At 49.4% G+C, this 22,610-nt stretch overlaps 2 protein-coding genes across 2 annotated transcripts; both read left to right on the top strand.

Annotated features, from left to right (window-relative positions):
* NR0B2 (nuclear receptor subfamily 0 group B member 2) lies at positions 1,874-3,996 on the top strand. The gene is made up of 2 exons (XM_005676798.3): positions 1,874-2,449; positions 3,408-3,996. Exons 1-2 carry the CDS (start codon positions 1,909-1,911, stop codon positions 3,647-3,649), a joined length of 783 nt encoding a protein of 260 aa, XP_005676855.3. The 5' UTR covers positions 1,874-1,908; the 3' UTR covers positions 3,650-3,996.
* GPATCH3 (G-patch domain containing 3) lies at positions 15,553-22,558 on the top strand. Its single transcript, XM_005676800.3, has 7 exons — positions 15,553-16,010; positions 17,344-17,762; positions 19,583-19,757; positions 20,091-20,150; positions 20,862-20,983; positions 21,095-21,222; positions 21,811-22,558. The coding sequence occupies exons 1-7, from the start codon at positions 15,575-15,577 to the stop codon at positions 22,064-22,066; spliced, it is 1,596 nt and encodes a 531-aa protein (XP_005676857.2). The 5' UTR covers positions 15,553-15,574; the 3' UTR covers positions 22,067-22,558.

Genomic DNA, 22,610 nt, shown 5'->3' with positions numbered 1-22,610 from the left:
CCAATATTCACGAGTGGCTTTTCTTACTGCCCTTTTAAAGGTAAGGAAGCCGAGGCACAGAAGCATGAAGTGACGTGCCCAGGTCGCTCAGCCAAGTGCTGAAGCAGGGTTTAGACCTAGCCCATCTAAATCTAGACTCTCCTTCCAGGGGATGCTGTGAAGACATAGGAAGATATAAGGGCATTAAATGAACTTTATAAGCTCAAGAATTAAGATTACTATGGGATTTCCGAAAAGGTCCACTTTCACAAATTTTATACCATTGTATGACCATGTGAACACATTGCTAGGGCTTCGCCCAGCATCTTAGAGTGGCTTTTTTAATATGTATGTGTGGCCATAAAATTGATGTCCTTAGTTTCACATTAAACCTAGGTGATCAACCTAATTATAATTTATCAAAATCTACTTGTACTTTTTAAAAAAAGATTATTATGCGATTTTAATTGCATGAAAGATGCGTGCCTGTCTGTGGGCCTGTTTGCCTTAGTTCCTTAGTCAGGGGAAGGGGGGAGCAAAGTCCTCCTCCAGTATGCCAGAAACTGCTTGGAATTTGACACCACTTTGTCCTCACAGCATAGCCCTGCAGGCAGGCACTATCCTGAGTGAAGCTCTGAGGCCCACAGAGATTTGGGGTTCAGCCCACAGTCACACAACTAGGAAGACAGAGAGCCAGGAGAGGATGTCAGGGGTGGCGACAGTTGCCCAACAGTGTGTCAGCAGAAGGCTTGCCAAGCTGGCCTTGCCAAGGTCCACAAACCTGACATAGCCAAGGACCTTGCCACCAGCATTCACTGCCCAGGCCCCAGCATCCGAGACAGCTGCCTGGGGACAGAGGAGCCATGCAGCTGGCGGCCGAGCAACGTTTCTGTCCAGATCGTAAGTGGGCAACGTCTGCAACAGTGAGGTGGGGGCCCAGGTCGTCACCAGCTCTGGCTGCACAACTGGGCCAGTGGGTCCAGGGGTACAAGCAAGGATTTTGGAGTCAGACTGATCTAGGCTCTGTCTCTTTTTAGTGATGTGAGCTTGGACAAGTCACTTGACCTCTTTGAGTCTCAAAAAGTAAGCATCTTGCCTCAGAAGGAAGCTCTGAATATTAGAGTGGAAAGTGCCTGGCGCATAGTAGGTGCTCAATAAACAGTAGTATTTCATCATCATTCTGCCAGGGCTTCTCAGCAGACAAGGGCCCTTCAAGAGGTCCAGGAATCCAGGCTGGGGAGAAAGAGTTCTTAAGGACCTTATTTTTGCAGGCCTCTCCACCACCCAGAACTTGGGGTCAGAGGAAGGGGGCCTTCTTCCAGACTGCACAGCCAGGCAAAGTCCTCCCAGCCCCCCCAGGATCCTGGCTCCCTTCCCTACAGCCTGTTCCTTACTGACAACAGGAGCAGGGCCTCAAGGTTAGGCAAACAAGCAAGTGATAAGGCGCTTCCAGGTTGGGCCTTGCGTTCAAGGCTCGTCGGGCTCTGGGGCTGGCTCCCCAGCTGAGCGCGAGTCCTGCAGGCACCAATAGGGACACCTGCCACGGCCACCTGCTGATTGTGCACCTGAGGCCTTGGTGCCCTGGTACAGCCTGGGTTAATGACCCTGTTTATCCACTTGAATCATCTGATAAAGGGCAGCGGGGCCAGCGGGCAGGCAGCCCTGTGCCCTGCACCCGCTGCTTCATTGACTGAAGTGATATCGGGGCCACGTGGAGCTCCCAAGTCTCCCTCCCCCACCACTTCCCCCTGGGTCCTGCCAGGATCAGTGTGAGTTTCTTTTTTTTTTTTTTTTCAATGAACATGACTTTTGGAGTCAAGGTTGTTGGGCGGTTCCCCCCTCCCTCCCCCATTTGGGGATATAAATAGCACCCACGGCACCAAGCCGAGGGTAGGAGAGCCAGCAGGAAGGCAAAGCAGATCCTCGACCATGAGCTCCAGCCAGCCAGGGTCCTGCCCGTGCCAGGGTGCTGCAGGCCGCCCGACCATTCTGTATACACTTCTGAGCCCCAGCGTCAGGGACTGGCCCTCCGTGGCCCCAGCCCGCGGCCGCTGCCTGTGTAGGCAGCACCGGCCTGTCCAGCTGTGTACGCCCCATCGCACCTGCCAGGAGGCCTTGGATGTTCTGGCCAAGACGCTGGCCTTCCTCAGGAACCTGCCGTCTTTCTGCCAGCTGCCCTCCCAGGATCGGCGGCAGCTGCTGCGGGGCTGCTGGGGGCCCCTCTTCCTGCTGGGGTTGGCCCAAGACACTGTGACCTTCCAGGTGGCCGAGGTCCCGATGCCTAGCATACTCAAGAAGATCCTGCTGGAGAAGCCCAGCAGCGGAGCAGGCAGCAGCCAGCGGCCCGATCGGCCCCAGCCCTCGCTAGCTGAGGTGCAGTGGCTACAGTGCTGCCTGGAGTCCTTCTGGAGTCTGGAGCTGGGCCCCAAGGAGTATGCCTACCTGAAAGGGACTGTCCTCTTCAACCCTGGTGAGATCCCAGACACTCCTGGATGAGGGCCAAGGCTGGAGGGGGGCAGGGCTCAGCCAGGGAAAGACGCATTCTAAGGACTTAACAACTGAAATCCCTCTGGGTCCTGATTATCTCCAAATAGCCATCTTGCAAAACAAGCTCAGAGAGACAAAGCGACTTGCGAAAAGTCACATAGCCAGGTGGGGGAAGAGAAAGAATGGGGACTCAGGTCTACTGATGTCAAAATCTAGTCCTTACTGCTCTGCTAAGAAATTTCCCTGACCCTTAGGGCAGAAGGGGAGGGGAGGGTGGCCAGACTATGCCTCGGTCACGCCTTCATGAGCAGACTGCATGGAGAAGTTCTGAAGATGAAACTGCGGTTTCAGAAAGACCACGTAGAGAAGAGAAATGAAAATGGGGGTGGGGAGGGGGAAGAGGGAGGAGTCTTCGTAAATTTCAGCCAGGACAACAAATAGAGGAAGACTTCTTTGTGATCTGAAAGGCGCTTAGATGAGAAATCATCAAAATGCCCCCAAGGAATGCATGATCAGAGTAATTCATTATAATAATAGCAAACACTCGCATTATATTTACTGTATGTTAGGTCAAGTTCTAAAGGTTTTATATACACTAGCTCATTTAAACCTCATAACAAGCCTAGGAGATGGGTACTATTATTTGTCCCAGTTTTATCAACGAGGAACCCAAGGCACAGAGATTGAGTAAATTTCCCCAAGGGCACACAGCTAATAAGTGACAGTGTGGGATTAAAAGCCAGGCCCCCCAGGGTCTTACCCATGGCTCTATCCTGCCTCTCCATGAAGGATGGATAAATGAAGTGAAAAATAAATAAATGAAGGAGGTAGTGATGGGGACTCAAAGGCGCCAAGGTGGTGGCCTTGGGTCTTGGGCCAGTCTTGCCCTGTGGTATTGGAGTAGGCCACTCACCAGCCATCTTTGCCTTCTCTGTCTGCAGAAGTGCCAGGTCTCTACTCCTCCTCCCACATTGGGCACCTGCAGCAGGAGGCGCACCAGGCGCTGTGGGAGGTCCTGGAGCCCTGGTGCCCAGCAGGCCAAAGCCGCCTGGCGCGTGTCCTCCTCACGGCCTCCACCCTCAAGTCCATTCCACCCAGCCTGCTTGGAGATCTCTTCCTTCGCCCCGTCATTGGAGACGTTGACATCGCGGACCTCCTTGAAGACATGCTTCTGCTGAGCTGACCTGCTCCAGCCCAAGCAGGGCCTGGGTGGAGGCTGGCAGCGCTGATTCGGCCTGGCTGTCCCCTGGGTGACCCAGTGCTCCCAGAGGCTTCCCCAGAGCAGCTGGCCCCAGCCCAATCAGGTGGGCCCTCACTCAGCCACATCCCACCTTGACCCTCCTCAGTTTGGACACAGTGCTCCAGCTGTCTGGCCAGCCCTTGGTGGTTCCAGAGCCTCTGGGCCAAGACTCCTCTCCCCTCCTGGGGCAGGGTAGAAGTGTCCGCTGTTGGGCCAGGAGTTCTGCTGACTTTGTACGGAACTGACTTAAGTTATTGGCTTTTGTAATAAAAGGTGTGACACCCTTGGAACCTGACAGTGTAGTTTGTACACGTGGAAGGGACTGGTTCATCTCCAGAGCCCCCCGGCCCGCCAGAGGAGCCCAAGAGGAAGGAGCTACAAGTGACACGGAAGCCAGAACTCAGGAAACTGGAGTTTTGATTTTTCAGGGTGGGATGGTGATTTCATTTCTGGCAGTGAGATTTATTTTACATGGATCTGATCCTGATCCAGTTCAGGACCCCACACATCCTTGCCCTTATATCAGGGGGTAGGAGTATCCCTCCCTGTTCCTCAAATCCCCTGCTGATCCCTCCCTCTGCTTCTGCCCCAGCCTCCGTCTCACCTCACTGAGGGTCACCAATAAGGAAAACGAAGCAGCCCATTTCCAAATTGAAACAGTTTCCAGGAATCTCTGTCGTGTGGGATTATTCACTTCCCCTATGGCATCACCGACTCAATGGACATGAGTTTGAATAAACTCCAGGAGTTGGTGATGGACAGGAGGCCTGGCGTGCTGCAGGCCATGGGGTTACAAAGAGTCGGACACGACTGAGTGACTGAACTGAACTGAACTTTCCCTATTCTTTCAGCAGACAGAGGGGAGTGGTCCCCTGTTCTCCTAACGGGAGAGGGCAAGGGCAGTTAGGGCTGACCTGGGGGCTGCTTAGAAGCCAAGGTAGACCGAGGTTTAGCTGCCGCACCAGCTGTTAAAGTCTGAAACGCACTTCCAAGGCAGCTGGCTCACAGCCACTGCCTGGAGGCCCCCTGCATTCCCTCCCACTGCCCCTCAGTGCTCGCCCTTCTCCTGGTACCCATCCTCCTGTCCAGCACCTAGAGAGGCAACGCTTGGCACAGCTATGGCTTCCAGGGCAGCTCCACTCAGAGCATGGCTTGTGTCTATCCTGATTGGTCAATGTCTGTGCCTCACTGTTCATTAAATATCGTGAACATCACCCAGGTCAGGGTCAATGACCTGCAGGATGGGCAGGAGGGGGTGATAGCACAACACACGCCTATAGGACCCCCCTTTCTGGCCTCCCTCTTTCTCCAGCAATGAGGCCTGACCTGACCAGTCCCCACCCCCTCACCACCACAGTCTGGACTCTTCTCACGGGGGGCCAAGTTAATGATTACTCCACAAGAGGTCATTCACTCAGGGACAACAGTCTAGGAGTCATCACTCAGACCTCTCCCTAAGGCCCCAGGAAAAGAGACCACAACCAAATAGGCCATGGACCCATTATGGGCACCCCGTGCTAGCAGCAAGGGTGCCCCGTCCCTTACGCAATCACCCATTCACCACTCGACACCGAAATGAGGCCGAAACTCATGGCTCAGACCCCCCCCCCCAGTGAAGACACATGCGAAACTCAGGCCTACACGCACACCAAGTTGAACAACTCAGACGTTGCTTACATTGACCCACAAAACAGACCTTCCATCAGCGCACACACATCACAGAAATGCACGGCCCAGATACACTCACCCAGTGACACACGGCAAATGCGTTCAGGGAAAGGAGAGACGTGCCCAAGCCAGGTGTTCACACCTACGCCAATTCTGCAAACCAACGGGACACACCAGGGCATGCTCACCATCTTCTGTGTCATGGTAAAAAGATCAGCGGCCCCCAGCATAGGGAGACCGCTCACCTCCAAGGTCTACCCAGAAGCTACAAGTCCAGGTCAAACTGCTCTGAACAGCATTAGGGCCTCAGTCACTCCCTTTTCCCATGGTGACCCCAACATCCACTGTCAGAAAGGCCATGTCCTGCTCAACAACCACCCCCAGCCAGGACTAATCATAATCCTTAAATAGAGACATCCTCTAGAGACCAGGAGCAAGCCCTACATCGCTCCACCCTCCTCCCCTCCACCAGAACCCCAGACCCAGACCTCAGCCCCAGGCAGACCTCAGCCCCAGGCACCCCTCCCAGCTCTGCCCCCCTCCCACCCCTTGGGCTCATCTCACCTGGAAGATGGATGAGACAACCCTTTCAAGAGCATACACCTTGGGGACTTCCCTGGTTTCCCAGTGGTTAAGATTCGGTGCTTCACTGCAGGGGGCATGGATTCGCTCCCAGGCTGGGGAACCAAGAGTTCACGTGCCCCAGCTAAGGCTCCTGCACGCCACAGCCAATGAAGAGAGAGGAGAGGCTCGTCTCCCCATGGGAGCCAGTTCCAGCAGGTTCAGGGGCCTGGGGCCATTCTGTCTCTTATGTCCCTTCACTAAGCATCCCCAGTAGATTACTGTGGCACCTCTCTGAACTCTCAGGCTGAGTTCTTCCTGCCTCTCACCCACTACCGCGCCCCCCTCCAACTCCAATGCTGAGCAGCCATTAGACAGTGCTCTTCTCTGCTATCCACCCCAGCCATTTCCCTCAATTTACCTAGTGTTTCCATCATCCAAATAGCTTTCTTTACTAGCCTACCTTGTTCCTTTGCAAATTTCTTTCCTACCCCTCCACATGATTGGGGAGCCACACTTCTGTCTATTTTTTGTCTGTGTCTCTTGAGTCACACTCCCTGTACCTTAACCAAGCCTTCTAGATGAACATAAAGAGAGAGAAAAACTAAATAAGTAAATTATGATACAGTTTGATAAAGGCAGTAATTCTCTCTCCATGAGACTGCAGGGTTTCCGAAGGTGGGGCACTGTGCCTTCACTATCAATTTCTTAAGAGCAGGAATAATGTCGCATCACTCAGAGAGAGTAGAGGAAGTAACAGGCTTAGACAGGGTCTTCAACTTACTCAGGGTCTGCAGTGATCACCCTCTGTGCTGGGATTTGAACTGTGTGACTGTGGAGGCCAGGCTCCGGCCACCAGCACAGGCTGGAGTGAGTCATGGCCAAGATCAGACTGTCTAGAGCCAGCTCAGCCACTGTTTACTGTCTCTCAGTCTGATTTCTATCCTCAGGCCCAGCCAGGGATGACTCACTAGGAAGCAGGAGAATGGGTATGGCTCTGGGTCAGCCTCAGGTGATTTGATTATCATCATTATTTCTACCGTCATTAGCCAAATCATTATTGCTTATTAAGCTGTCAGGTTGCTGACATGTCCCGTGCCCTGTGCCGACACTCCCTGGCCTTGAAACAGTCTCATAGCCTAGAACCTATGATGCCAGCAAAAGCCAGTGCCCACTATCCATCCATCCATTCCTGCCATTTTCAACATCTTTCTCTATGTCCACTTGTACCAGACCCAGTGCTAGATGCTGAGGAGCACAGAATAAATAAGATACAGTCCCTGCCTTCACTGAATATCCTGCCTACCGCAGAGAAAGACACACGAGTACTTGCAGCACAGAGTGATCTGAACTGTGATAGAGGGACATCCAACAGGCAGCAGGGGCTTAGAAATGTGCGCGTCAGTGCTCACTGTCATGTCCAACTCTTTACGACTCCATGGACCTCCAGGATTCTCTGTCCATGGAACATTCCAGGCAAGAACCCTGGATCAGGTTGTCATTTCCTACTCCAGGGGATCTTCCTGACCCAAGGATCGAACCCGAGTCTCTTGCATCTTCTGCTCTCGAAGGTGGATTCACTGCGCCAATCCGTATGGATTTGGGAAAAATTCTTCAGCCAGGTGGTGACCACTATGACCTAAAGAGATTGAATAGGGCATTGCCAGGCAAGCCAAGGGGGTGGGCATTCTAGACAGATGGAACAACAGGTGCAAAGGCACAGAGGGGTCAGAGCCCAAGAGTGTTTCACTCACTGCCAGTGGTCTGGGGCAACTGGCTCCCAGGAGACCCAAGAGCACCAGAGGATCCTGGAGAGGTGAAAAGCAAGCATGTCACAGAACAAGGCAGCAGAGAAAAGCCATCCAGTGAAACTGGTGGAGGCAACAAGGTTAAGGTGTCAGGGAATCAGAGTTAACAAAGGGAACCCCTCACTTCTGGCAAGTCATTCTGAGGAGCTATTAAACAGTTATGGAGAGCGATGCTCTACACATGTTACATCGATTATGTTATTTAATTCTTACCACTCAATGCTGGAAGTACTATCATCTCCATTACACAGATGGAGAAATCGAAGCACCGAGAAGTTAGATAACTTACTCAAGGTTACAGAGTTAATAGCAGTAGGGTCAGGATTTGAACTCAGATGGTTATGATTTAGGTGCTGTGCTCCTTTTTTTTAATTGATTAATTATTTTTGGCTGCGCTGGGTCTTCGTTGCTGCGCGTGGGCTTTCTCGTGTTGCGGAGAGTGGGGGCTACCCTCTAGCTGCGATGCCTGGGCTTCCCATTGCAGTGGCTTCTCTTGTGGAGCCTGGGCTGTAGGTGCTTGGGCTTCAGTGGCTGCAGCACAGGGGCTCATTAGTTGTGGCTCGTGGGCCCTACAGCGTGCACGCTTCAGTAGTTGTGATGCACGGGCTTAGCTGCTCTGAGGCATGAGGGATCTTCCTGGGCCAGGGATCAAACCCATGTTCCCTGCATTGGCATGAGGCTTCTTATCCACTACACCACCAGGGAAATCCACAGGTCCTGTGCCCTTAAACACTATGCTATCATGAGTCTTTAAAAGTCGGAGATGATCAAGTGGAGAATAAATAACGGCACCTAGACTCTTACCTCTCCTCACTGCACTGTAAGGCAGGATGAGAGTGAAAGTACTGTCTTGGTTACTTTTGGGTTTAAGTTTTTGATGAGAAATCTGGCCTGCTTGTTCCCCCAGGGAAGTGGCCAATTTCTCCTGGAAAGGGTCCTCAGCCACACTCAACAGCACATCCCCATGTTAGTGCCAGGAATATTCATTCCATCAATGATGATTTACTGAGAATCTACTACATATTGAGCACCATTCGAGGTCTTGGGAATTTCATCCCACAAAAAACAATTGTGTGTAATCATAAGTGCATAACTTCTTGGGTCATCTAACAACTTTTCCAGAGCATACCGTCTTTATTTTGGCACACACTGTTTACCGTACAACACTTACTTTTCAATTTTTGGATATTTAAAAAAGATAGTTTTAACTAAACATTTTCTGTGTAATATAAAGTATGCAAATCAGACCTGTATAACTTGGTGAATTATCATGAAATGAATACAACCTTGTAATCACCACCCACAGCAGGAAATAAAACACTGGCAATGCCCCAGAAACCCTTCCCATCACTATCTCTCCCTCCTGCCCAAAGGGTGTCACTAACCCCTGATTTCCAACATGATAAACGAGATTGCTCACCTTAAACTTTAAAAACTTTTTTTTCAATTTACTTATTTCTGTTTTTGGCTGCACTGGGTCTTCATTGCTATGCACGGGCTTTCTCTAGTTGAGGCAAGTGGGGGCTGCTCTCTAGCTGTGGTGCCCAGGCTTCTTATTGCAGTAGCTTCTCTTGTTGCAGAGCACAGCCTCTAGGGCGTGCAGGCTTCAGTAGTTGTGGCACTCAGGCTCAGTGGTTGTCGTACATGGGCTTAGCGGCCCCAAGGCACGTGGGATCTTCCCAGACCAGGGATCAAACTGGTGTTCCCTGCACTGCAAGGTGGATTCCTAACCACTGGGCCACCAGGGAAACCCAAATTTTATATAAATGGAATTGTACAGCATGTACCCTTTTGTGTTTGTCTTCTTTTACTTGATATTGTATCTGAGAGCCATTCTATGCTCTATGTAGCAGTAACCTATTCATTTTCATTGTTGTAAAGTATTCCATTACACTACAATTTATTTATCCATTATACTACTGAAGAACATTCGGTCCATCAAATAATACGGCTAGCATTATTCTTGCACACGTTTTGGTACACAGATGTTTGCAGAACTGGTGCTATATAATAGGAATCGGAATTATGGAGTCACAAAATGAGTGTTCAACTTGAGGAGATCATGCTAGTTTTCTAAGAAAGTGAAAGTTGTTCAGTCATGTCTGACTCTTTGCAACCCCATGGACTATACAGTCCAAGGAATTCTCCAGGTCAGAATACTGGAGTGGGTAGCCCATTCCCTCCTCCAGGGGATCTTTCCAACCCAGGGATCTCCCGCATTGCAGGTGGATTCTTTACCAGCTGAGCCACCAGGGAAGCCCAAGAATACTGGGGTGGGCAGCCTATCCCTTCTCCAGCGGATTTTCCCAACCCAGGAATCAAACTGGGGTATCCTGCATTCCAGGCAGATTCTTTACCAGCTGAGCTGCCAGGGAATCCCAACAATACTGAAGTGGGTTGCCATACCCTCCTTCAGGGGATCTTCCCAACCCAAGGATCAAACCCAGCTATCCCACATTGCAGGATCCCTGGGAGGGATCATTTCTTGATCCCTTCCAAAGGCAGCAAGTCCTCCAACAACCAACCAGCTTTCCCTAAGCATCTACTATGTGAAAGGCGTACAAAGATGAATACTGAAAATAAGAACAGAAAGCCCTCTCATATCTGCAGCTCCCCATTATCATGAAAATAACAGGTAACTTTTAAGGAGGGCTAAATGTATCCGATATTCTTGTCTGGGAACTCCCATGGATAGAGGAGCCTGGTGGGCTACAGTCCATGCTGTTGCCAGAGTAGGACACGATTTAGCAACTAACCACCACCACCACTGTATGCTAGGCATTTATGCTAGGCTTGCATGATGACATTACATTCTCACCACAATCCTCCAAGGGGAGGTAGTAATTTTCCTATCCAGGAGATGAGGAAATTTAGGTTCAGAGAAGTTAAGTAACTTGCCCAAAGCCACATAGCTAGCTAAGGATTGAATTTTTGGCCCTACCATGTGGCTTGCAGCATCTCAGATGGAACTCAGGCCCTGGCAGTGAAAGCCCAGAATCCTAACCTACCAGGCCACCAGGAAACTTTCTTTTCTTCATGATCTTAAAGCATACTTATATGCGTACCCTTAAAAAATGTTTTTGATTTGTACTTTTTGAACTTTATATAAGTGGAATATTCTGTGCTTTCTGACTTACTTATTTTCATTCAATATCATACACCTGAAATTATGAGCACTAAATGCCAGTTTTTGCTCTTACAAACACTGCAGCTACGAATTCATATATACTGTCAAATAAAAGAAACCTGGAAGAAACTAAGGAAGGAGAGATTTTATTTATAACAGTTATTGCAAGGAAGCAAAAGAACTACTGTAATAGACGCAGGGACGCTATTGCAAAGAGAAGCTCTAACATAAGATCCACACGTGCCTCAAGGGTCAGGCAAAGAGTTTGTCTTTCATCAGTTCAGTTCAGTCGCTCAGTTGTGTCCGACCCTTTTACGTCAGGCCTCCCTGTTCACCACCAACTCCCGGAGTTCACTCAGATTCACATCCATCGAGTCGGTGATGCCATCCAGCCATCTCATCCTCGGTCGTCCCCTTCTCCTCCTGCCCCCAATTCCTCCCAGCATCAAAATCTTTTCCAATGAGTCAACTCTTCGCATGAGGTGGCCAAAGTACTGGAGTTTCAGCTTTAGCATCATTCCTTCCAAAGAAATCCCACAGCTGATCTCCTTCAGAATGGACTGGTTGGATCTCCTTGCAGTCCAAGGGACTCTCAAGAGTCTTCTCCAACACCACAGTTCAAAAGCATCAATTCTTCAGCGCTCAGCCTTCTTCACAGTCCAACTGTCACATCCATACATGACTACTGGAAAAACCATAGCCTTGACTAGACGGACCTTAGTCGGCAAAGTAATGTCCCTGCTTTTGAATATGCTATCAGGTTGGTCATAACTTTTCTTCCAAGGAGTAAGCGTCTTTTAATTTCATGGCTGCAGTCACCATCTGCAGTGATTTTGGAGCCCCGAAAAATAAAGTCTGACGCTGTTTCCAGTGCTTCCCATCTATTTCCCATGAATTGATGGGACCGGATGCCACGATCTTCGTTTTCTGAATGTTGAGCTTTAAGCCAACTTTTTCACTCTCCACTTTCACTTTCATCAAGAGGCTTTTTAGTTCCTCTTCACTTTCTGCCATAAGGGTGGTGTCATCTGCATATCTGCTGCTGCTACTACTGCTGCTGCTGCTGCTGCTAAGTTGCTTCAGTCGTGTCCAACTCTGTGTGACCCCATAGACGGAAGCCCACCAAGCTCCCCCATCCCTGGGATTCTCCAGGCAAGAACACTGGAGTAGGTTGCTATTTCCTGGGGTTATTGGTATTTCTCCGGGCAATCTTGATTCCAGCTTGTGTTTCCTCCAGCCCAGCATTTCTCATGATGCACTTTGCATATAAGTTAAATAAGCAGGGTGACAATATACAGCCTTGACACACTCCTTTCCCAATTTGGAACCAGTCTGTTGTTCCATGTCCAGTTCTAACTGTTGCTTCCTGACCTGCATACAGATTTCTCAAGAGGCAGGTCAGGTGGTCTGGTATTCTCATCTCTCTCAAGGGAGGAGTAAATTAGGCTAGAAGGAACTTAGTATGACGAAGCGGGATGACTGGGAATGACATATGGGACAGTAGGTCAGAAAATGCTTTACTCTGAACCCAGACTATTCTTCGGGGGCAAGGGGGCTGTTAAGGAGGAATTGCACGCAGCTCAAGCTGGGGGAGAGGAACACAGTGCGAAGTTCATGGAACTGGAGGAAGGAGAGAAGCTAAACTAAACTATAGTTAACAAGCATTTTGTTTTTGTTGATCTGTGGGGAAAAGCAGTTCATCTAAGCATTTATGAGGCAAAGAATTGAAATTTGTTAGTCTGTATCCAGCCTTGCCATAGGTAAACAAGAAGGCACTCGAGAGTTTTATCTAAGTCATAAAAGGAAGGTTGTCTCTTTGCAGTAAGTTGGTTCCAGAACACAAAAGGGTGGAGGGGGTTTCTTAACTTTCACTGTTTTCCAGGATCACAGGGCTTGAGCAAGGTTCAACATTGTCACTACATCTCCTGATAAACACACGCAAGAATTTCTTTAAAATGTATAACTAGAGGACTTCCCTGGTGGTACAGGGCATATGAATCTGCCTGCCAAAGCAGGGGACAGAGGTTTAACTCCTGGCCTGGGAAGATTCCACATGCTTCAGAGCAGCTGGGCCCAGGCAACTCAACTACTTAAGCCCACGCACCTAGAGCCTGTGCTCCACAAACAAAGCCACTGTGATGAGAAGCCCGCACACCACAACCAGAGACAGACTGCACATGGCAGTGATGACCCAGGGCAACCAAATGAATGAATAATTTAAAAAAAACAAAACATATAACTAGAAGTGGAATTTCTGAGTCAAAAGATATGTGGAGTTCCACTTTTACAGAGTAATGCCAAACTGTTTTCCAAAGCAGTGGTACCAGTTTACACTTCTAACAGCGTAAGGAAGCTCCAGTTGCTCTGCATCTTCAGGATTTAAGAGAAGATTTGAGGATTTTAAAATGTTTGCCAATCTGCTGGCTATGAAGTGGGTCTCATTACATTTCCTTGATGAAATGAAATTGAGCATCTTTGATCATTAATTAGATGTTTCTCTTCTGTGAAAGGTCTCCCGCCCACTTTTCAATTGGATTGCCTTTAGTTGCTTCAGTCGTGTCTGACTCTGTGCGACCCTATGGACTGCAGCCCGCCAGGCTTCTCTGGCGATGGGATGGATTCTCCAGGCAAGAGTACTGCAGTGGGTTGCCATGACCTCCTCCAGGTGATCTTCCCAACCCAGGGATAGAACCTAGGTCTCCTGCATTGCAGGCAGATTCTTTACCATCTGAATCACCAGGGGAGCCCAATACTGGAGTGGGTAGCCATTCCCTTCTCCCAGGGATCTTCCCAACCCAGGGATCAAACCCAGGTCTCCCTGGGAAGGATTATTTCTTGATCCTTTCCAATAGCAGCGAGGCCTCCAACAACCAACCAGCTTTCCCTAAGCATCTACTATGCGAAAGATGTACAAAGATGAATAATGAAAATAAGAACAGAAAGCCCTCTCATATTCGCAGCTCCCCATTATCATGAAAATGACAGGGAACTGAGCCACCAGGGAAGCCCCAGATTCTTTTTCTAAATGCTTTTTCCAAATCATATTCTAAATGTGGGAGTTCACCAATACGTTTTGGACGAATGAATGGATTAACGACGGAAAACACTCTAAACTGATAATTACGATTAGGTTTGGGAAATCTTAAACACTGTCCCTCCCTCAGACTTCTGATTTGATCTTCACTAATACGTGAACCATGAACTTCCTGATGTTCAAGCTGGTTTTAGAAAAGGCAGAGGAACCAGAGATCAAATTGCCAACATCTGCTGGATCATCAAAAAAGCAAGAGAGTTCCAGAAAAACATCTATTTCTGCTTTATTGACTATGCCAAAGCCTTTGACTGTGTGATCACAATAAATTGTGGAAAATTCTGAAAGAGATGGGAATACCAGACCACCTGACCCACCTCTTGAGAAACCTGTATGCAGGCCAGGAAGCAACAGTTAGAACTGGACATGGAACAACAGACTGGTTCCAAATAGGAAAAGGAGTACCTCAAGGCTGTATATTGTCACCCAGCTTATTTAACTTATATGCAGAGTACATCATGAGAAACGCTGGGCTGGAAGAAACACAAGCTGGAATCAAGATTGCCGGGGAATATCAATCACCTCAGATATGCAGATGACACCTCCCTTCTGGCAGAAAGTGAAGAGGAACTAAAAAGCCTCTTGATGAAGGTGAAAGAGGAGAGTGAAAAAGTTGGCTTAAAGCTCAACATTCAGAAAACGAAGATCATGGCATCCGGTCCCATCACTTCATGGGAAATGGATGGGGAAACAATGGAAACAGCGTCAGACTTTATTTTTCTGGGCTCCAAAATCACTGCAGATGGTGACTGCAGCCATGAAATTAAAAGACGCTTACTCCTTGGAAGGAAAGTTATGACCAACCTAGATAGCATATTCAAAAACAGAGACATTACTTTGCCGACTAAGGTCCGTCTAGTCAAGGCTATGGTTTTTCCAGTAGTCATGTATGGATGTGAGAGTTGGACTGTGAAGAAGGCTGAGCGCTGAAGAATTGATGCTTTTGAATTGTGGTGTTGGAAAAGACTCAAGAGTCCCTTGGACTGCAAGGAGATCCAACCAGTCCATTCTGAAGGAGATCAGCTGTGGGATTTCTTTGGAAGGAATGATGCTAAAGCTTAAACTCCAGTACTCTGGCCACCTCATGCGAAGAGTTGACTCATTAGAAAAGATTTTGATGCTGGGAGGGATTGGGGGCGTGAATCTGAGTGAACTCCGGGAGTTGGTGATGGACAGGGAGGCCTGGCGTGCTGCGATTCATGGGGTCGCAAAGAGTCGGACACGACTGAGCGACTGAACTGAACTGACTGACATGCACTGGAGAAGGAAATGGCAACCCACTCCAGTGTTCTTTCCTGGAGAATCCCAGGGACGGGGGAGCCTGGTGGGCTGCTACCCATGGGGTCGCACAGAGTCGGACACGACTGAAGCGCCTTAGCAGCGACAGCGTTCTTGTAAAGGAACGCTGTAACACCACTTCTCGGGAGACTTTTTTTATCACCACTTGACTGTGGGAAAAGGACAGAACGACTTCGTTCGAACGTTCCCAGCTCTTGGTTCCATAGCCACAATCCCGGCTGACTCATCACCGGATACGCAATATTGCTACGTCTCAGCGCCAGCTCGCGACGTTCTCGCGAGAGTTGGTTCCAGCCGGTCATGTGACAGCCAAGATGGCGGTGTCCAGCGAGGCAGAAGAGGAGGCGATAGTTTATTTAGTCGTGAGCGGTATACCCTCGGAGTTGCGGTCAGCCCAGCTTCGGAGCTACTTTAGCCAGTTCCGGGAACAGCGCGACTGTGGCTTCCTCTGTTTCCATTACCGGCATCGGCCTGAGCGGGCCCCTCCCCAGGCTGGTCCCGACTCTACCCCAACTCCTATCCGCCAGGGTCTTGCCCAGACTTCACTCAACGATGCCGGTGCTCTCTCAACTCAGGACTGTAACCCCACCCGGACCCGCACCTGCTGCTGTGTTGTCTCTGTACGGGGGGCCGCTCAAGCCCAGAGGTTTCTCCGCATGTACTCGGGCCGCCGGTGGCTGGATTCTCAGGGGACTTGGTTACCTGGTCGTTGTTTCATCCGCAGACTTCGGTTACCTACTGAGGCATCAGGTACCCGTGGGAAAGAGACTAGACTTGGCCTACAGGCACTGGAACAGAGGCACCTTTCCTGAGGAGTGATGAGGATAAGTTAGGTCCCTCGTTAGGGCTCTTCAAGAGTTTAGATAATTTGTGGACAAAGTTTCAGGCTTAGTTTGCACGGTAGAAAAACTTGGGGAGAGGGGGGAAACAGAGGCATATTCAGATGATCTTTCCAATTTGTTAAGTCTATTCCTAGATCCTTTCGATTTTGCACTGACATAGAGGGGTGAAAAGGAAGTCAAGTATTGTTTTTCATGCCCCTTCTCTGTTGTCCCCCGCCCAGTCCTCTCTTGGCAAGACGTAGTTGTTGCTCAGTCTCCAACTCTTTGCAATCCGATGGATTGCAGCATGCCAGGCTCCTCTGGCAAGATGCAAATGAAGAGACAAGGTTTTTTATTTGGACTGTTCCCATTTTCTTGGGAAATCACTTTGATATGGAAACAGGAACCACAGTGCAGGGCCCTCAAATGTATTCATTCAACAAATCTAGCCTGTATTGATAGACTGAGTGTGACTCTAGCTGGTATGTAGGAAACAGTCGGACACAGTCTGTGCTTCGAATTCAAAAAGGAAGACAGATTTATAAGAAGATAATTGTACAGAGATGCCATTCTAATTGTTAACATTTACTGATTGCTTCCTTATTAGGCACTGTTCTAAGCCTTTCATTTTCTTATTGACGCTTGACAACTATCCTATAAGGCAGGAGCTGTTGTCACCTGTTTTGTAAGTGAGGAAACTGAAGGATGCAAAAGTTATGTTACAAGATGACAGTCACAATGTTAATCAGACATTTTGCTCCAGAGCCTATGCTCTTTATCTCCCTCTGCTGTGAGATGACAGAGGAGAAACCGATTTCCTAGAAGGATTAGGAAATATGGCTTTTCATCTGGATCTTGAAATGTAAACAGGAGTCTGTGGGAAAGAATGGTATTCAAAGTAAATGGTATTTACAAAGATACAGAGATGTGAAAGTCCAAAAACTTTCAGGGCATGTTAAATTGTTTGATGTGATTGGAACACATGATATGAGGGTGTGCATGGGGTGAGGGTTAGTGGCAGTTGAGAATCAAAAGGTCATCAGGAACCAGATCTGAAAGAAACCTGTGAGCTTACCGAGGTCATGAGAAATGCCATGAAATTACTAGGTGGTTCTGGTCAGGAAACAGAGGAAGGGACTCTGGAAAAGTTTGAAAGGGAGAAATAGTATTAGCGAAAGGATTTAAACCTTGTCCAATTTCTGGCTCACGTGTGGCTGGAGACTTTCAGGTTTCAAGTGCCATTCTTCTCCCTGCTTTCCAAGGTTTGGGCTCCTTTCCCTTCAAGACCCGGAAGGAACTGCAGAGTCACAAAGCTAAGAGTGAAGCCTTCACACTGGCTGACCTGAGGCAGCTGCCAGAGCTGAATCCACCGGTGCTGATGCCCAATGGGAATGTTGGCACTCCCCTTCGGGTCTTTTTAGAATTAATCCGGGCCTGCCGCCTACCCCCTCGGATCATCACCCAGCTTCAGCTCCAGTTCCCCAAGACAGGTTCCTCTCGGCGCTATGGCAATGTGCCCTTTACTTATGAGAACTCAGAGACTGTGGAGCAAGAAGAGTTTGTGTACACAGCCGAGGGTGAGGAAATACCCCAGGGAAGCTGCTTGGCAGACATACCATCCAACTCCCGTGAAGAGCCAGAGGAAGAAGAGGAAGAGGAAGAAGAGACACACTCAGATGACGTGAGTACGGAGAGCCACCTTGTCCTTGCTGGCAGCTTAGAGAGGCAAACGCGTGGCTAGTGCCAATCTTTAATTGTGTATTCCGAGAGTTCTAAACCTGGGTCCTCAGGAGGCTTCTAAAGACTTTGAACTCCCTGACATTGAATATAAAACTGCATTTGCTTGTGCAGGTATATGTTTCTTTGGGAAAAGGGACCAGAGCTTTTATCCAAAGATTCTCAAAGGCGTCTTCTTTTCATTGCTTCGGAAGAAATGTGAGGAGGGTCTCTTTCATTGATGAAATCTACTAAGAGTTACGATCATCTAGGGAAGTAGAGGCAGAGCTCGGATGTGAACCCAGTCCCCTTCCCTCCTTGGCTAACCTCTGTGTGCTTTCATCACGTTGTTGAGAGGTCACCTGTTTTCTGACCTTGAATCTGGATTGAACGCTAGCCTCCAATCTAACGTCATCAGTGAAAGATATTTTTCTACCTCTTTCTCCAAACTTCGTTGTTCACCCATTGAATCAGGAGATTTTGTTATTTATTGAAGTGAAGTGAAGTCACTCAGTCGTGTCCGACTCTTTGCAACCCCGTGGACTGTAGCCCACCAGGCTCCTCCGTCCATGGGATTCTCCAGGCAAGAATACTGGAGTGGGTTGCCATTTATTAGGAAACTTTTTTTTTTAATGCGTACCTTGTGTAAAACCCAATTGATCTATGTCTTCAAAGCTCCCCACTCGGAGTTACTAACACATCTGGACCACATCCTTAGTGTGGTACTGTTATGCCTTTTCTCCAGCACCTTCTCTGCAGCAGTGATTCCTGAGACCTCCTGGAATTTAAGTGGGGCAGGAGGCCCCCAGGATTTTAAGCCAGGAGTCATTCTATCATTCCACAAGTCTAGTCAAGCAGCTGTAAACACAGGGGCTAGCACAGGATTCTAGAGACCCTCTAAGGCTCATTTCCTTCCCTCAGAGAGCCTTCAGTCTCCCTGAAGAGGAAGAACAAGTATCTGCAAAGGGTACATGGTATAGAATGGGTTTGCAGGCTGGTGCTGCCCCTCTCTTGGTGTACCATCTTGGGTAAATTACTTTGCTTCACTAAATCAAAGTTTCCTTATCTGTAGAATGGGAATAATGGTACTTATTCAGAGTTGTTGGGGTGATTAAAGGAGCTAAGGTATGTGAAGGGCCTGACACAGTAGACAGTAGGTATTAGTTCTTGTCCCTTCTTCCTTTGTGACATAATGTAGAAAGGCATAAACAGTGTATATTGATTAACACTGAGAAGTTCACTGAGAGGTAACACTGAGAAGACCAGTGAGAGTGCTGTGGGCCTCAGCGTGGGGGACTTCATGTGAGCTCTAGCACTTGAAGAATGAGGAGGATTTAACCAAGTATAGAAGAGGTGGTGGTGGGAGAGCAGGGCAGAGAGGCTGGGAGAGTGACGTGACCAAAAGTGCAACGATAAGAGTGAGTCAGGCTTGGGACTTCCTGGAGGTCCATGGTTACGATTGGACGCCTGGGAAGTGCTTCCAACGCAGGGGACACGGGTTCAGTCCCTGGTCAGGGAACTAAGATCCCCACCTGCTGTGTGGTGCAACTTTAAAAGAAAAAAAAGACTAGTAGGGGAAGTGGCCAAGTATGTTGAGAAACACTCAGGGCGTGGAGAGATGTCAGGTCAGGCCTCAGGGGCCAAAAACCTGCTGCTTCTCTGAGAAGTTGGGAGGAATAGTGCTGAGGTCCCATCTCTAGGACCTTCTGTGCAGTGAGCTGCCTACTTGTGGGCCTCAGGTCAGGAAGCTGGACAGGCAGGTCTCCTCTCTCCACCTTCTCCCAGGATGATGACCGGGGTGAGGAGTGGGAGCGGCACGAGGCACTGCATGAGGACGTGACGGGGCAGGAGCGGACCTCTGAGTGGCTCTTTGAGGAGGAGATTGAGCTCAAGTGGGAGAAGGGCGGCTCCGGCCTGGTGTTTTATACCGACGCCCAGTTCTGGCAGGAGGAGGAAGGAGGTAATGCTAGCACCAGGCAAGGGCAGGGGTGGTCCCTGCTGCATTCGCTCAGGGCGCTCTGCTCCACGCGGTGGGTTCCCTGGCGGTGAGCCCGACTAGTGGGCTAGGAAAGAGGCTTACATTGTTGTATTTGAGAGACCAGCCATCCTTTCTAGGGGTGGTGGGTTAGGGGAGTGGAGAGAAAATGCCCTCTTCCCAATTCTGAGTGACCCTCCCAGAGGAGAGATTTGAATATACACTCCAAGTTCTAGAATGTATGTCTGAGTCTAGATTTAACTCTTGATAGAACTGAGAGTCCTTGATTCACTCTGCTTGATGTTTTTCTCTCTGCAGACTTTGATGAACAGACAGCTGATGACTGGGATGTGGACATGAGTGTGTACTACGACGCAGGTACTGGGCCTGGGCTTGCAGTACTCGGAGATGGAATGGTGCCCTGGCCACGCAGTGACACTTTACCAGACCTGCTTAGCAGAGTCTGAGACAGGGCACGAGTCTCTTAAAAAGATCATTAGTTGAGTGCATTAAGTGCTGGTTGTGGGCAGTGTCTTTTTCCTTTCTGTGTGGAGGAAGGACATGTGGGCATAGCCCTCAGGGAGGTCTGATTCTGATGGGCAGGCCTGAGTAGAGTGGGAGGATCAGGAGTTCAGGCTCTGGTTAAGAATTTAGATTCTGGAGTCAAGAATCACCTAGGGTTGAGACCTCCCAGGTGTCAAGTGGTTAAAACTCCCAAGTTTCTAGTGCAGAGGGCTTGGGTTCCATACCTGGTTGAAGAACTAAGATCCCACATGCTGTGCGATGTGGCCAAAAAAAAAAAAAAAAAAGACCTAGGGTGATTTACAGAGTGGGAGGTGAAGACCTGGGTCCTAATTCCATCTCTCATTTTTTGGCTCTGTGACTTTTATGCACCACAGTTTTTCCTCATCTGTAAAATGGCACAGCCATGGTTCTTACTCTTGGCGAGCTCCCAGTCTAATGAGAGAAATACAGTAATGACACGCTATAAAGATGAATATGTAAATCTTGTGAGGAGGGCCTAGAAACCTGATTTGCCCTACTTCTGCTGAGAGAGACCCTTCCACAAACTGGGCTCTGCTTCCTCAGATAGTGGAGACAAAGACGCCCGAGACTCTGTCCAAATGCGTCTGGAACGGAGGCTCCGTGATGGCCAGGAGGCCGGCTCTGTGATCAGACACCAGGTGGGCACCTTCGAGCGCCATACCAAGGTGAGCATTGTGCCCAGCCCACTGACCTCTTTCTTTCCTTTCTTTACCCCCATTCCCTCCCCTGCCCCGACAGGAGCCCCATGTCTTGAGTCTTCTCTCTTTCCTCTGCAGGGCATTGGGCGGAAGGTGCTGGAACGGCAGGGCTGGGCTGAGGGCCAGGGCCTGGGCAGCCAGTGCTCAGGTGTTCCTGACGCCCTGGATAATGATGGCCAGCACCCCAGATGCAAGCGTGGACTGGGGTGAGCATGGCTGAGGGATTTCCCTGGGAGGCTAAGTGAGCCTTTCAGCTGTACCCTGGTTCCCCCTTCCCTCTGGTTCGGGGTTGAGTGCTAGAGACCCCCCAGGGATTGAACTTTAAAGCAGAATTAGAAGGAAAAAGTAGAGCTGGCACTAGTTTTTTCAAGACTGGGTCCTCAAGCTTGATTAAGGATGATTAATCTCCTGAGGGAGTCATTCCCTCAAGTCTGAGGAATTTGCACTTGATGATTGCTCTTAGGGAGTGACTGTAAGTCACAAAGTGGTAACAGTTGTTCTGAATTTTGTGTACTATTTAAAATGAAAGCAGTATGTGAGGCCCCTGGTTGCTGGCACCATCAACAGATAAGATGAGGGGGCTGGAGATTTCAATGCTCTGTCTTTGGGACAAACCAGATATTTTTGGTGATGGACAGCGAAGCCTGGCATGCTGCAGTCCATGGGGCACAGAGTAGGACACAACTGAGCAACTGAGCTGAAAATACATAGTAGCTATTACCCTGTTCTTTCCCAGCCCCTTTACTGGGGTAAGAGAGCAGCCCTCTCACTGAAAGCCCTTTTTTTGGTTTCAGGTACCATGGAGAGAAGCTCCAGCCATTTGGGCAACCGAAGAGGCCCCGTGGAACTGGCTTGGGGCTCATCTCCACCATCTATGATGCACCCCTACCCCAGGACCAAGGAGAGTCGCTGCTCCGCCGCCAGCCACCCACCAGCATGAAGTTTCGCACCGACATGGCTTTTGTGAGGAGTTCCAGCTGTGCCTTGAACAGCCTCTCAGAGCCTGAGTGGCAGGTTCAAGGACTCCCCCTTAATCAGGATCACTCATAACTGCACAGTGGCAGCCTGTGCCCAGCCTTATCTTCCACTGAAGGCAGAGAGAACTCTGGGAGCAGCAGTCTGCACGGTTGTTCAGAATGCTTTGTTCAGAACTTGCCTTCTGGTTGTCTACCTCAGGGACATTTTTACAAAAAGCCCCCGTTATATACTTCCCTTTAATGAAAGGAATTAATGACTCCTCCTCCTTGGTCTTCTAACTCTAGTCCCTATTTTTTGGGCTTGCTTCTGTTGCCTCCCCCAGCCCCTTGAAAAGCTGGACTGACTGAGGTTATCAGCAAAACCTTCCTGGGAGGAGGTTACCATGAAGCCCAGAAAGAGGCGGGTTAAGGACACGGAAGAGGAGAGGGCTCGTGCTCCTAAGAGACAGTCTTGGGGCGGGCTCCAGTGTCTACCCTTCACTGGCTGAGACGGGGCAGCGGACAACCTGCCGCAGATGTGCCGGGTCTGTGACCTAACGGGAGAATTAAAAAGTTAACTACCGAATTTCTCTTTCTCTTCGGATTTGGGCCAGGAGTAAGGTGGGGAAACCCCTGGA

The sequence above is a fragment of the Capra hircus genome, chromosome 2 (genome assembly GCF_001704415.2).
Source record: "Capra hircus breed San Clemente chromosome 2, ASM170441v1, whole genome shotgun sequence".
NCBI classification, from domain to species: domain Eukaryota; kingdom Metazoa; phylum Chordata; class Mammalia; order Artiodactyla; family Bovidae; genus Capra; species Capra hircus.
The sequence above is the reverse complement of the archived record's forward strand: the minus strand, read 5'-3'. Positions and strand labels throughout refer to the sequence as shown.